General features: G+C 37.5%; 1 protein-coding gene and 1 pseudogene across 4 annotated transcripts in view; one reads left to right on the plus strand and one right to left on the minus strand.

Annotated features, from left to right (window-relative positions):
* TRIM37 (tripartite motif containing 37) overlaps positions 1-14696 on the minus strand; it is a 123570-nt gene that overhangs the window by 60514 nt on the left and 48360 nt on the right. For all 4 annotated transcript variants that reach the window (XM_019636709.1, XM_019636707.1, XM_019636708.1 and 1 more), the window contains exons 14-17: positions 12282-12396; positions 11158-11376; positions 9957-10093; positions 3623-3708 (exon numbers count right to left, since the gene is read on the minus strand). In XM_019636709.1, the coding sequence (XP_019492254.1) occupies positions 3623-3708; positions 9957-10093; positions 11158-11376; positions 12282-12396 (557 nt within the window). The remainder of the gene's footprint in view (positions 1-3622; positions 3709-9956; positions 10094-11157; positions 11377-12281; positions 12397-14696) is intronic.
* LOC109379734 (PDZ domain-containing protein 11 pseudogene) lies at positions 3790-5042 on the plus strand (annotated as a pseudogene).

Here is a 14696-nt window from a genome sequence, read left to right on the forward strand (position 1 = left end):
GTGTTCCAGGGTCCCATCCAAAATATCAAATTACATCTAGTTCATCATTTCTCCTTAGGCTCCACTGGTCTGTGACAGTGTCTCACACTTTTCTCGTTTTTGATGACATTGACAGTTTTCAGGAGTACTAGTCAAGTATTTTGTAGACTGTCCATCAAGTGGGGTTTAAGTGGAGTTTTTCTCATGGTTAGATTGTGCTTCTGGGTTTTGGGGACGATGATACCACAGATATAAGGTGCCATTCTCAACACATTAAGTCAAGGGTACATGCTATCAATATGACAACTCTGATGATGCTAAATTTGATAACCTGGCCGAGGTACCGTTTGCCAGGTTTCTGTAGTAATTTCCCTCCCACTTTCTACACTATACTATTTGGAGGCAAGTCACTAAGCGTAGCCTACATTTGAGGGTGGGGAGTTACACTCCACCTCCTTGAGGAGGCATTATCTAAAGAAATTATTTGAAATTCTGTATGTGTACTATCTTATATGTTAGCTAATTATTCACACATCTATTCACCTTTAGATTATAAATTACTTAAGAGTAACTCTTCTTCATTGGATTTGCCAGAACTCTTGAAATTAGGAAAACACTTAACAAATGTCTGACAAATATATAAAATTCCCAAAAGCACACGATAAAAATTAACTGTTTGAATTCACTATTGTATCCTCAGCACCTAGAATACAGTGCCTGAATTTAACAGGTACTCAAAAAAATATTTATTGAATGAATAAATCATATAATTTCAGAATTACAGAACATGGTCCATGAGAACAGGGACATCTTTTTATTCAATATTGTAGCTCCAGATAGTAAAACAGTTCCAGTTAACTGCTCAGTAAATATCTGGTAGATGAATTAACGAATTGAAAAATGTAACCTCTTGTGTACCCAGTGTGTGTAAAAATGTTCCATACAAGAATTTCCTTATAATAGTTGAAGAGAGGGAATCAGATTTAACTGTAAAAAAAGCTGAAAAATATTCAATAACCTTGACTCAGTATAATCATCTTCCATTTTATACCAAGATAGCCTCTGAATTTTTCTATATTATTTAAAACCTTGAAAATAACACTGACAACTTAATTATAAAGTATATTTGCTTAACATTTATCTGAAAAATATTAAATGATCCCTATTATACTGTTAAGTGCTAGGGATACAAAATTAAGACTCACATTATCTTGGCTTCATGGAGCTGAGAGATGAAAGGGAAAACAGCCAGCAAAACAAGCAATTAGAGTAATGTTTAGTATAGGTTAAATAGGCTCTATAGGTTCTAACAGGTTAATTTGAAAGAGCAGAAAAGATACCCAGGACAGCAGTCTAGGAGGGCTTCCAGGAAGAAATGAAATAAAAGCTAAAAAAAAAAAGCAACCGGCGTTAACTATGCTGAAAGTGAGGAGCAGGCAGAAGGAACATGTTGAGAAGCAAAGATGTGAGAGATACCATGGCACATGTGAGGGGCTGAAAAATGAAGCAGCAGAGTGTGAGGCAGCTAAGGCTAAAGAAATAAGCAGGCGCCAGCACATGAAGGTCCTCATACCATATTAATGAATTTGGACTTTATCCTATAAGCAAATGGAATCCACTAGAGCAGCGGTTCTCAGCCTTCCTAATGCCGTGACCCCTTAATACAGTTCCTCATGTTGTGGTGACCCCCAACCATCAAATTATTTTCATTGCTACTCTATAACTGTAATTTTGCTACTGTTATGAATTGTAATGTAAATATCTTTTTGTTTTCCGATGGTCTTAGATGACCCCTGTGAAAGGGTCGTTCGACCCCCAAAGGGGTCACGACCCACAGGTTGAGAACTGCTGCACTAGAGGGTTTTTAAGTAGAAAAGTGACATGATCAGATAGTAAAGGGAAAAACAAACTCATTCTGAACTCATGCCATGTGAAACAGAATGAAGGGGTGCTGGAGACCAAGAGCACCTTCCAGGGCTGTAAAGGAGAGGTTGGTGCAAGGCACACTGGCTGTATTTTTGCAAGGCTGACACGACATTTCAGCATAGGGAGGTGGTTTCCAAACACTGGTGATAAAACATCCTGGGTCCCATACATTTGTTGCAACATTGGTTGCCAATATCCTGCAGCTGACACATGGAACATTTTCTGCCCAAGGCCATTTCCTCCCCTTCCTTGCCTTGGCATAAGCAAGGCTATGTAAGTAAACCATGGCTGCTAGACTGGGTCACTGTCCTCCCATCAGGAGCAGCTGTCCACCTAGCCCCCGCATTCAAGTATTTCTTTGTCTGTCTTTTTTTAATCCTCCTTTGTCTGTCTTTTCTTAATCCTCCGTCGCCCCCACTCTGGCCCTTCGACTAGCCGCGCTGGATGCAGCAAAGAGGAGCAATAATGGATATAAGGAACCCAGATAGATGAAAGGCTGTTTTGAAAGACAGTGGCCTAGACTAGGAATGGGGAGTAACAACTGAACTCAGGCACTGTTTAAGTGGCAGAATCACAGGTTTGGGCAGAGCCTGAGGGAGAGGAAACGGTAAAGGCTGTAGAGCACTATCAATTACTAGGATGGTGGCTATACAGGCAGGCTGGCAGATGAAAAGATAATGATTGCTGTTTGGGAGAAGCTGAGTCTGAGACATCAACACCAGACTGCTACATGGGTCTGGAAGATGTGACAAAAATAAAGGCGAGAAACAGAACTTGAAGAGTGATCAGCATACAGATAGAACTGATACACAGATGTCACTGAGATTACCTGGGTACAAAGTGAAAAGCAGAAAGAGTACAGGGCATAGGTGGGAAGTTGAAATGCTGAGGACTGGTATTTAAGGGCACTTCAGTTATCCAAGCATGCTACAGAACATGCCAGTGTTCATACCACAGGCAGCATGAGTCAAGTAGAAGTTGCACAGAACTGGCTTATAATTGTTCTAACAAAGATTCCCACATTAAAACAAGTCCAAAACACAAAAGAAACACCCATTATCTAAGTCAGTTCTTCCCAGGAGCAAGGTGTTTGGCAGAAAATTGGTTCCAAGAAAATGACGATGTGAGGTTCTAGCCTGGCTGTGCCAGAAGCTACCTATGTGATCTGGGCAAATATTGTAAATCTCCAAGTTTTCTCCACGTATAAAATGAGCTCTCAAAAGGTCCTTTTTAAGTCAAAGACTCAATGAGTCTATTCAGATTATTCCACCGTCAAGCTAAATAAATACACAAGCAAGACATATATCATAAAAAGACAGTATACAATAGCAGATAAGACCAGGAGCATTGGACTCAGACAAATCTGGAACTTTAATTCCTCTCTTTTGTTTACCAAATTTGCTTAATTTCTCTACACATCAGTTTCTATAGCTATAAAAAGTAAATAATATTAAAACCTATCTCACAGAATTCTATAATAATACAAGGTTTACAAAGTGCTTTTGCACAATGCCTGGTACATAAGAGCACTTACCAAATGTTAGCTATTATTATTGTTTTAAATACCATTAGTGATATACTCTAAACTCCATATATAAAACACAGCACTTCCAACACCAAGTCATAGAGAGCAGTGGCTGCCACATACTACAATATGATACAGTCAGAAAAGAGCACAGACAAGCAGAGGGGCTTGTGGGGCTTGGCCTCTCTGTACCTGGGGGTCTTGCAGCAGCTGCATCTTCCATGAGCTCTCCCTCTTCCAATTCCATGTTGTTGTATTCCACATCATTTTCTCCAGACCTAAGAATATACCAAACTCATTATTTCCACCGGGTCAGTACAATTAACATTATTTGTCACACCTCAGTAAATTTTATAGCAATGGTGCATAGCTTTTTCCTGCGAAGACAGGACATTTCTAAATACAAAAATAAAGAAAAAGACTTTTGTCATTATCACATGTACAGGTAGTGTTAATGTTCAAACTACCTTTAAAAAATGCCACCATAGGCTGGCAACATTTAATTTTTAAATTAGAAAACCTAAGAACCATTGTAAGCAGAATAGATTATAGCTTCAAAGAATCTATGACTTAATGGTAGTAAATTGGGCTTAAAACACTACATTTTAAGGTTAAAAAAGAAAGATGCTCAAATTACATCACATGATGAAATACTATTTTCTTAAAATAGGTAGTTCTCCAGGAATGCAAAGTTGGTTTAAAATCCAAAAATCAATTAATGTAATACATCATATCAACAGAATAAAACATAAAAACCACATGATCATCTGAATAGATGCAGAAAGAGAATCTGACGAAACCCAACACCCTCTCGTAATAAAAGCACTCAACAAACTAGGAATAGAAAGGAACTTCTTCAACCTAATAAAGAGCATCTATGGAAAAACCATAGCTAACATAATTACGGGTGAAAGACTGAATGCTCTCCCTCTAAGATCAGGAACAAGACAACGATGTCCACTCCCACCAATTCTATTCAACATTCTACTGGACATTCTGGCCTGTGAACTCAGGCAAGAAAAATAAGTAAAAGGCATCCAGATTGGAATAGAAGAAGTAAAACTATGTCAATTTGCAGATAATATCCTGGATACATACAAAAACTTAAAGAATCCACTAGCCTTTTCAACCCATCTGCACATCTGCTTGCAGTTCCCAGGCTGAACTGGCTGTGAAGGAGGCGCAGGTCGCTGAGACCTGCCTGAGACGGACAGCCGGATTCCTTATGACGGCTACCCACTGGTTTTCCTGCCTGCCTCTGAGAACCACCCCCCAGCGTGGGTTCCTCCTCATGAGAGGGTATACCACCCAGACTACGGCAATGAGCTGACCCAGTTTCTGCCCTGAAGAAGCCCCCTGGAGCTCAGTTGGGATTTAACATCCAAGGAGGAAAGGCCTCCCAGCTAGACATCTTCACCTCCAAGGTGATTCCTGACTGATGCACATGGAGCAGGACTTCAGGAAGGGGACTAAGTCCTAGCTGTGAATGATGTAGATTTCCAAGATATTGAGCATAGCAAGGCTGCTGAGATCCTGAAGACAGCCCATGAAATCAGCTGTCTGCTTGTTTCCTTACAATTATCATCACCAAGAAGAAAGGACTGCGCACTAGAGAGTTGCAACCATGGCCCTTAGCATGGAATCTTCTAGGACATGCTGGCTAAGCTTCAGGGAAGCCACTTGAGAAACGGTACTCTCAGACCCACCCTGGCATAGTGGGGTGGGGAGGATGGGGAGACAGGCAGGCCCACAATGAGCCAGCTAGGCAACTGTATTACCCAAACTGCTGCACTTTTAGTTTCCTGGTTTTTTCGGTGATCTTCACTCCTTGAAAGGAGGAGGACGACGACGTCTGGGCAGATCCTAGCTTGTGGCTAACTCTGCTAGAAAAGGCAACTGACATTTATTGAATACCATGTGCTAGGCAATTACATATATGTCTTACCAATTTCATTAGAGAATAGAAACCAGTAGAAAAAAGAATCTCGGGGACCTTCCATCTAATCTGCCTGGCTATCGCTTCCCATCCTTATAGTATCAGTCTCATACACTGTGGAGACACAAGTGGGACTGTTTTCCTCCCCTCCCTCCTCCTATTCTCCCCCCTAAAAATTAAAACGTGATGCTGCAGGGGGAAAAAAAAAAGACTACATTAAAAGCTATTAGAACTAATAAACGTGTTAGCAAAGTTGCAGGGTACAAAAATAATAGACAAAAATCAACTGTATTTCCATATATTTGCAAAGAACAAACCAAAAAGGAAATTAAAAAAGAAAAATCAATTCCATGCATGAAAAAGAATAAAATACTTAGGCATGAACTTAATAAAAGTGTGAAATGTATACTCTGAAAACTACAAAACATTGCTGAAAGAGAAAAAACTTTTCTTGGCAAAACACCATACTAAGAAGATGAAAGGAAGCTACACAGTGGGAAAAAGTATTTGCAAGGATTAGTATCTAAAATGCATAAAGAACTCTCAAAACTCAACAGTAGTTGTCAGGGGATGAAGGAAAGAGGGGAAGAGAAATTATTGTTTAATGGTAGAGTTTCAGTCTGGGAATACGATAAAAAGCTCTGAGGATATATGGTGATGACGGTCATAACAATGTGAACATAATTAATGGCACTAAACTGCACTTATATAGTCAAAATTGTAAATTTTATGTTATGTATATTTTAACATAATTTTTTTAAAAACTCAAGTTAAAAATATTCAAATATTAGAAATATTATAAATATTTTTAAAAATATTAGAAAACAGACAAACGACATGAAGAGAACTTTCACTGACGATATAGAGGGTGCCAAAAATTTTTACACACATTTTAAGAAAAAAACTATTAAAACTCTAATACTCAATATATACCGATAACAAAAGATGAATACAAGTCATTTGACTTCTGCAATCATAAGAGGTACGCAAAGTGGTTACCATCAGCGTCCGGACACTTCTGATTACGGCAAACTATTGCTTGAGCAACGTTGACCAAAGTGTCCACTTGTATACATTTTTTTGGTACCCCCGGTATAGATGGCAAATTAAGCAGATGAAAAAATGTTTAATACCATTACCCATTAGAGGAATGCAAATTAAAACCACAATTAGGTATCACTACACACCTATCAGACTAGCTAAAATAAAAACTAGTAACAACATTAAATGCTGGTGAGGATTCAGAAAAACTAGATCAGTCATACATTGTTCACAGGAATGCAAAATAGTGGACACTCTGGAAAACTATTTGGCAGTTTCTTCAAAATCTAAACATTCAATTGCCATACAATCCAGTAACTGCCTTTATGCAGAGAGATGGAGACTTACATCCACACAAAACTCTGTACACGAATGTTTATAGTAGCTTTATTCATAATAACCACAAACTGGAAACAGTATCCAGATGGCCTTTAAATGGTGAATGGTTGAACAACTAGTGTGGTACAACCAAAATACAGAATACTACTCAGCATTAAAAGAAACCGATCAATACACATAATAACTTGAATGAGTCTCCAGAGAACTAAGCAGAGTTAAAAGAGCAATCCCTAAAGGTTAGTTGCTATATGATTCCATTTATATAATATTCTTTAAATGACAAAATTATAGAAACGGGGAACACAGAACACATGACTGTTGCAGGGTGGGAGGGGGAAGTTGGGGGTTGCCGAGGTGGGGCAAAGCGGGTGTGGTATAAAAGGGCAACATGGAGGGATCTTTACGATGATGGAAAGGTTCCAAATGTTCGCTATGCAACATCAATAGCCTGGTTGTGATATTGTACTATGGTTTTACAGAATGTTACTTACCATGGAGGAAAGCTGGGTAAAGGTATATGAAATCTCTATTATTTCTTAAAACTCTATGTGAATTTACAATTATCTCAAAAGAAAAAAATAGCAGGAAGAAAATATATAGTACTGTTGCAGAAAGACTGAGGAGGGAGAAGGTGTAAGAAGAGGAGAGAGAAGGAAAAAAAGGCCTACTTGATAAATGTGTCCTAATTATTTAAAAGCTGTTTATAATAATCATTATTCAAACTGTATGCCTATTTTTCCTCATCTAGAAAGGAAAGAATTGACCTTCATTTCTAAGATCTAACACTTTGTGATTCCCTAAGTGCTCAAATTAGCTCATAATTAACCCTGCTATTTCTATGAATAATACAAAATAGTTTGAATCCAGACATTATTATAGATGTATGTATATAGACCTTCTACCAGAAAAAGGATTAAAAAGTCAATCTAATGAAAGGCTGTGAATCAAGTTTCTTGTAAAATCCAACTGCTCTCAAAACAACCTTAAGAAAAGTCAAGAGACATAACAGTCAAAAAAATTAGTTCAGCTAGAACTGCATATTTAATCTACTTATTATTAGCAAGGTAACCCGGGTTCCATTATACAGAATCACCATCTAAAAGAATATTCCATGTTGATTTTGCTGAGTTCTATTTTATATGTTTAAAAGTATCACCGTAATAATTTCTGATTTGAGAACTTAAAGGTACTTAGACTTCGCACTTCAACTAATTAACCCTTTTGGACAATCTGCCATACATGCTATGGGGAAACATTAAGTAGTCTATTCAAAATAGTCTGTTTTGAAAAGCTAATTTGTAGGAATAGAGGCGAAGTCAAATAGGGGGTTAAAACTCTCATCTTATCTTGTGAAATGGCTGAAGCCAGGGCTGGGACAGGGAAAGTACAAGATGGACCTGGAATATCTTATAGTGCTAGAAAATAAAAAAGTGCTTAAAAAATGATGAGGACATCTCAAAAGGACACAGGAGTTAGCTCTCTGATAGGCTCCCACTGGCCAAATCTTGAATAATGACAGCAATAAATGATAGTAAATGGATTAAACTATTTAATAATATAAGAATTCATGGGCCAGCCGAGTGGTGCATTGGTTAAAAGTTGGCTTGGGATGCCAGCTCTGAGCAGCGGGGCCCCGGTTCAGATCCCACATATGAGGGTCAGTGACGCTGCGCCCTCTACAGCTAAGATGGTGAACAATAGCTCGACCTGGAGCTGGGCTGCTGAGAGTCGCCAGCTAAGGCATAGGCCACAGTGGAGCTGCAGTGGGCTGCTGTAAAAAGCTACCACGTGTGGCCGGCAGCCAGCGTGAGCAGCCGGCAGCCAGTGAGAGCTGTCAAGGAGCCGCCATGAGCGGCCATCCAGGGCCCGGCAACTGATCTGCCTCACCCAGAAAGAGCATAATGATAATACCAACATGGGCCAGTGAACCAACGTCCTCCACAGCTAGACTGAAGAACAAAAGGAAAGCAACTTGTCTGTTCCCCTTCCCCAATTCCCCAACACTGTTCCCCTCTCCCAATTCCCCAATAAAAGCTTAAAAAAAAAAAAAAGAATCCATGAGTCCATATTAATAAAATTAATGGACAGAGGGGAAAGCTCTTCCTCAAAGTAGAATTCCTATTAATAAATGCTGAACAAATAACGGAATTAGAAGATCATTTGGCAATCGACACAGTAATCCTTTTCAAGCAAAAATCATCAATTGATGCTAAAATTAATGGACAAAAGTACATTGAGAAAAAAATATTTACAGTCTCAAAATATGTTCCCACAAGATATTTACTGACTACAAAGGGTGAAAAATCATAATTTTAAAGTCATCTTAACCAACTGCTCTAAATTAATCACCAAAATGGGACAGATTAAAGACATGTGCCCTCCACCTGTCCTTCACAGGATGCACGGAAAAGGCTACACCATCACTTCCGTAGTATTCCTGCCAAAAGTGCATAACCTCAACCTAATCGTAGAAAACATCAGACTACTGCAAACTGAGCGACTTTCTACAAAATAACTACCCTATATTTCTCAAGTGTCAAAGCCATGAGAAAACAAAAATGACTAAGTGACCCAGATTGAGGCAGACTAAAGAGATTAAAAGCAACATGTGATCCTGCACTGGATCCCAGCTCAAAGGACATCACTGACAAAAGTTTTAAAAGTTTTACTTTTAAAAGTTTAAAAAGTTTTACTTTTAAAAGTTTAAAAAGTTTTAAAGAGTATTACATCAATGTTAGTTTCCTGATTTTGACAACTGTACTGTAATTACATAAGAAACATACATGTTTTTAGGGAAGTACATAATGAGAAGTGTACATCTAATCTAAACGTCTCACAAAAAAAAATTAGAGAAAGAGAGAGAAAGAGAGAGAGGGAAAGAGAAACATTAACAAAGCAAAATAGTAATACTTGGGGAAAGAATCTGGGCAGTTTTTTTAATATGGGAATTCTTAATGTTTTTGCAACTTTTCTTAAATATGAATTTAATGCAAAATTAAAAGTTAAAACAAAAACTAGAATTGTTGGGAACCCAGAGATGAAAAAGAAGAAACTAATTCAAGTCTTTCCTTCAAGATCATTTACATAAGATACTCTATATATCAAGAAAAAAATGCTAAATATCCCCACTTTTAGGCCTAAGTTAGTTAACATGCTTCTAGTAATTATCACTTAGATGCTTTATGATGGTAGTTAACGTGAGACACTCACATAGTTTCTTCATCGATGTCATTTTCTTCCGTGTTACTTGTTGCTGTAGAACTGGCAGAGGAACTGCTGCCATCGAGGTGATTCACTTCATCTTCACCAGTAAGATCCAGATCCAGCTCTCCATCTGAAAGCTCATGCTAGAAGAAGGCAAAGAAAGGAGATTTTTATCTCAACAGAGAATTCAGTATGGACCAAGCACCAAAAAATAACGTCATCACAATTCTCTGCTCCTGTGCTGCTGAGCCCTAGAGAAAAATCACACAATCACATTACCTAGTACCACTAATAATTTATTGCTGCCTATTTCAGCTGGGCCCTTAGTGTACCTGGAAATGCTTCATATATTCCATGCCAGCTTCCAGTAAGGCTCCTTCGAGAGTAACATTTCAAACTATCATTCCTCAAGTCCTACCCTAACCTCTATTACCCTCACGGTCACTGTACAATCCTGTCACCTATCTGCACAGAAAAACATACTGGGTATTAAACATAAATCCACCTAACTTTCAGCTGCCCTACCTGTAAATTCCACCCTTCCTTTAACTCATCCTATCAAAGGTTATCTGCTTCACTTGAATGTTCCAACATTAATCTCCTTAAATACTGTTTTGTCAATACCTGAAACTTATCTTCAATCTCTCTCTCTCTCTCTCTCTCTCTCTCTCTCTCTCTTCCGATGGCTTCTCCATTTTAATGTATACCTGTAGTCTCCCATCTTAAAAATAACAACTATAACAAAAAATGCTTGTCTCTGACATCCCTGTCTTACGATAAACAATAACAACCACTTCTTGAATTCTCAATCTGGTTGTTATTTAGCTGGGACAAAACCTGGGACAAAATATCCCAAATCCTAAATCATTCTATCTACATATGCAATGATAAGGTACTTACTAGTTTCAATGAATGGAAATAGAACACATTTTAAAAATCTACAACCTACATAGTTTCTAGAATGTTCATCATTTTATTTTGTAGACTATAGTTTTCTACAATAAATTAATTTTTAGAACCTTGAAACACTTTGATTCCACAACTTCTGACTTATTAACATTTACAGAAAGGCATATACTACTAGTAATGAAAATAAATGCACAAGATTTTCAGCACATGATTCCCCTACATCTTATGTTGGAAACCATGATCTTATTCACCTCTCTTATCCCACACAAAATAAATCCAAAACAGGTCTAATTATTACATGATAATCTTCGTTCTGAATCTTCTCCTCATCTTCTTCATCCTCTTTGGCCTCTCTTACAGAAGCTGCAGTAGGGCCATCCTGGAGAAGCATGTCTGCGCATGACCCAGGCTTCTTAGCTCGTGTCTCTGGAGTGTCATCATTTTGGGGGCTAAGATGATTATCTGGTGGTGACAAATCTCTTGATTTCTGCGTTCGAGACAACTCGATAGTAAGTCTCTTTGAAAACAAAAACAGCATAAAAAAACATGCGTCATAAGCAGTATTTCTGTGGTAGAGTAAAAAAATATTTCAAGTAAAAAATATATCCAGATGTTACTAAAACCATTTCTTGAACCATCTCTCTCACCACCTCCTGCCTTTTGCTTATGGAAAAATCTTTTGACAAAGAAAAATTACCCAATTTATTAACATCCTTCTTCTCAAACCCAGACCAAGTACACATAGAATTAGCAACCTACATATTAAATAGAGACAGTTTTTAGTACACTTAATATGAAAATCTCTGAAAGTATGTATTTATACATATTTTCCTCCCTTGTCTATTAGCCACTCTGAGCACTTAAACCTCCCACCCCATCCCAATTTCCATTGGCAGGAAGGAAACATTCCTTACATAATTTAGTTTATCATTGTAAAATAAAAATTCATTAACTGATCTTCCCCAGTGCCCAATCCAACAACAGTGAGAATTCAAGGTGAGGCAATTTCCAGTTGTTCTACAGCTTTGTATCCTCTAAATTCAAGACAGCATGGGGAAGAGAAATACCCATGTCACTGGGAGAAACACAAAAGGTTATACCTCAAAGTAGAGCAGCAGTGTCCAACACCATGTTAGGCAATGATGGAAAGGTTCCATATTTGTGATGCCCAATACAAGCATTTAAAATGTGGCTAGTGCAACTGAAGGAACTTCAGTTTACATAGCCATACGTGACTAGTGGCTACTGAACTGAACAGTGAATTTATTAGAGGTTCAAAGGTGGGGAGGATAGAGAACAAGAGAATTGGATTTTTCTACAAAACTATGAACAGCAATAAATATCCAAATCTAATTACAAGTGTTAACAGGTCAATAAGACAATATGAAACACTAAATCCAAAGATTATGTTTTTTTGCTTACCTCTTTAAGGTTATTTATTTGTTGAACATAGCTAGTCTGTGCGGCTTCCAATTGAGTAATGTACCAGTGCTGGTCCCGGCATTTTTGAAAGAAAGTTGGTGAACGAACCTGAAACCTTAAAAGAATAGCTGCACATGAAAAATAATCCAAACAGTAAAAGAGTATCAACCAAGCCTTGAATCTATAATTACAAATTCTATAATTTTAAGTCTGATTATAGTGTAAGGCCAAAATTCAAAACGGACTCAGAGCTCCCAGTATTCACCATTTACACATTTATATGTGCAGTTCATAAATTATAATAAAATAAGGTTCTGAAAAGTCATTTATCTGTAAGTCAGTTGTCTAAACTTAAACTGTACTTTTCTAAAGAAACAACTACACATCACAGTTAACCTACTAAAGCATGTTTATTATAATAATCTTGCTCAAATACAAAGCTGATCATGAGTCACACTATGCAGAAGGCAGAAGCTAACACTGTCCTTCCCCTTTCTTGCCTAGGTCAGACCCCAGCAAAACAGGCGAAGTATGTGTTAGGCGCTGCTCTTCTCCCTTCCCTTGTCCATCTCACATTCCCGTATTTCCTGCTCCTAAGTAAAAAATCGCTTCAAAAGTCAACTACCTAGGACTGCTTTCCTGTCCCCCAAAGAGTTTCATGCTCTAAATTTCCAACCCTATATTCCCAACCCCTCCAGATAGCAGCTTAAAATCAAAACTTTCCATAATCACAATATGACATATTTCAGCTATGGTTAAGAAAAAACAAGTATCTATGTTAAAGCATATTAATGGATAAATGATAGGATTTTAATCTATTTAGTGCTACTATCTGTACTTAAAAAAACTAATACTCATTAAAGCAAAAAAAAAACCTTTGTCATATAGTCAAACTACATGTACAGTGAAAAAAATTACAGTAACGTGTAAAATGTTTCTGAAGAGTCACAAGAAGCAAGACTAATTTGGAAGCCTGCAAATCCTCCTTCCAGTCTTGCCAACCAATATTTTAACTACCATTCCATTTTTTCTAGGATTTCACAGCTAGTTTAGAAATCTACTGACCATCTGATAGTTATCTGCAGCAGACACCTAGTTTTAGTCAAGGATACTCATGCATCAGAGGGTAGAGATGACTCCCTCAAGTCACCATTCAGAGCAGATACTGCCCAGACAGTACACACTAAAAAGACAGCAGTGAGACTTTCTCAAGAGTATTATCTTTGAATGACCAATGAAACTGTGGTCAACACTGCACATCTGTAGTACGGGTGCTATTAAAACATAAGCAAGCAGCAGGTTAAATTTCTGAAGTTTCTCTTCTAATAGAATGATAAAATATATATTTATTCATAGCATTATAGAAAAGCCTAAGTAACTTTCCAATAAATACATGTAAAATTACATCAGAATCTTGAATTGGGGTTTAAATTTTGAGCAATCTCTCATTAAATAAATATTATGAGTAATAGGATATAAAAGCTCCCTCTACATGAACCCCACAGCAATTTACTTATACTGCTATGACAGCACTGTCCTACAGAATAATAAATTCTGTTTATCTGCCAATTTCATCTTGAGTTTCCCATGAACAAAAACCATGTCTCAACTCTCTCTTAATATTAGCCCAAGGCCAAGCACAGACTCAGCAAGGGTTGCTAAATGATAATTAAACATCATAACAGGAATCTATTCCTGTACTAAGTCTATACATAAAACTTTTGTTATAAACAGGGATGGCCTAAATAAAGAACTAGAGGTTAGGCTAACCTACATTAAAAAAAGAAAACTCTCACACAGACTGCCACCAGAAAGATTCAACATTACTATGACTCCAATAAGGAGAGGACTAAGGCTATAAAAAAATGGCTCTTTTGTATGTTGGTAAAATTGATGTTTGAATAATCTTGCAACCCTCTCTATGGTTCAAGTGTGAAATAGCAACACATTGTTTCTTTTGGTGGGTAATGTTTTAAAAATACAAAAAAAAGAAAGAAAGAAAGAAAAGGTTATGAAATGGAAATAAAATAATCCTCAAAAGATGACAAAAACATTATTTTTTTTCCCTACACTGAAAATACAAAAATCTTTTTTCATTTTATTCTCCCAGAGAAGTACTGAAGAACACATAATAATAAAGATTGATATAAGAGCAACTTACCCAGCATGCTCAAGAACAAAGAGCTGAGAGTGTGTGAAATTTAAGAGTGTTATCAAATCACTTCCAAGGAAAAAAGCTTTTAAAATTGTTGTGATGGAAACTTTCTAAATTGTTAAACATTCTGAAACCTCTCAGTTCAAAACACATTTGAATCGGGCTGGCCGAGTGGCGCGATGGTTAAGAACTGGCTTGGGACGCCAGAGGGCCCCGGTTCGGATCCCACATATGAGGGCCAGTGACGCTGCCCTCCACAG

The sequence above is a fragment of the Hipposideros armiger genome, unplaced genomic scaffold (assembly GCF_001890085.2).
Source record: "Hipposideros armiger isolate ML-2016 unplaced genomic scaffold, ASM189008v1 scaffold_29, whole genome shotgun sequence".
In the NCBI taxonomy this organism is placed as follows: domain Eukaryota; kingdom Metazoa; phylum Chordata; class Mammalia; order Chiroptera; family Hipposideridae; genus Hipposideros; species Hipposideros armiger.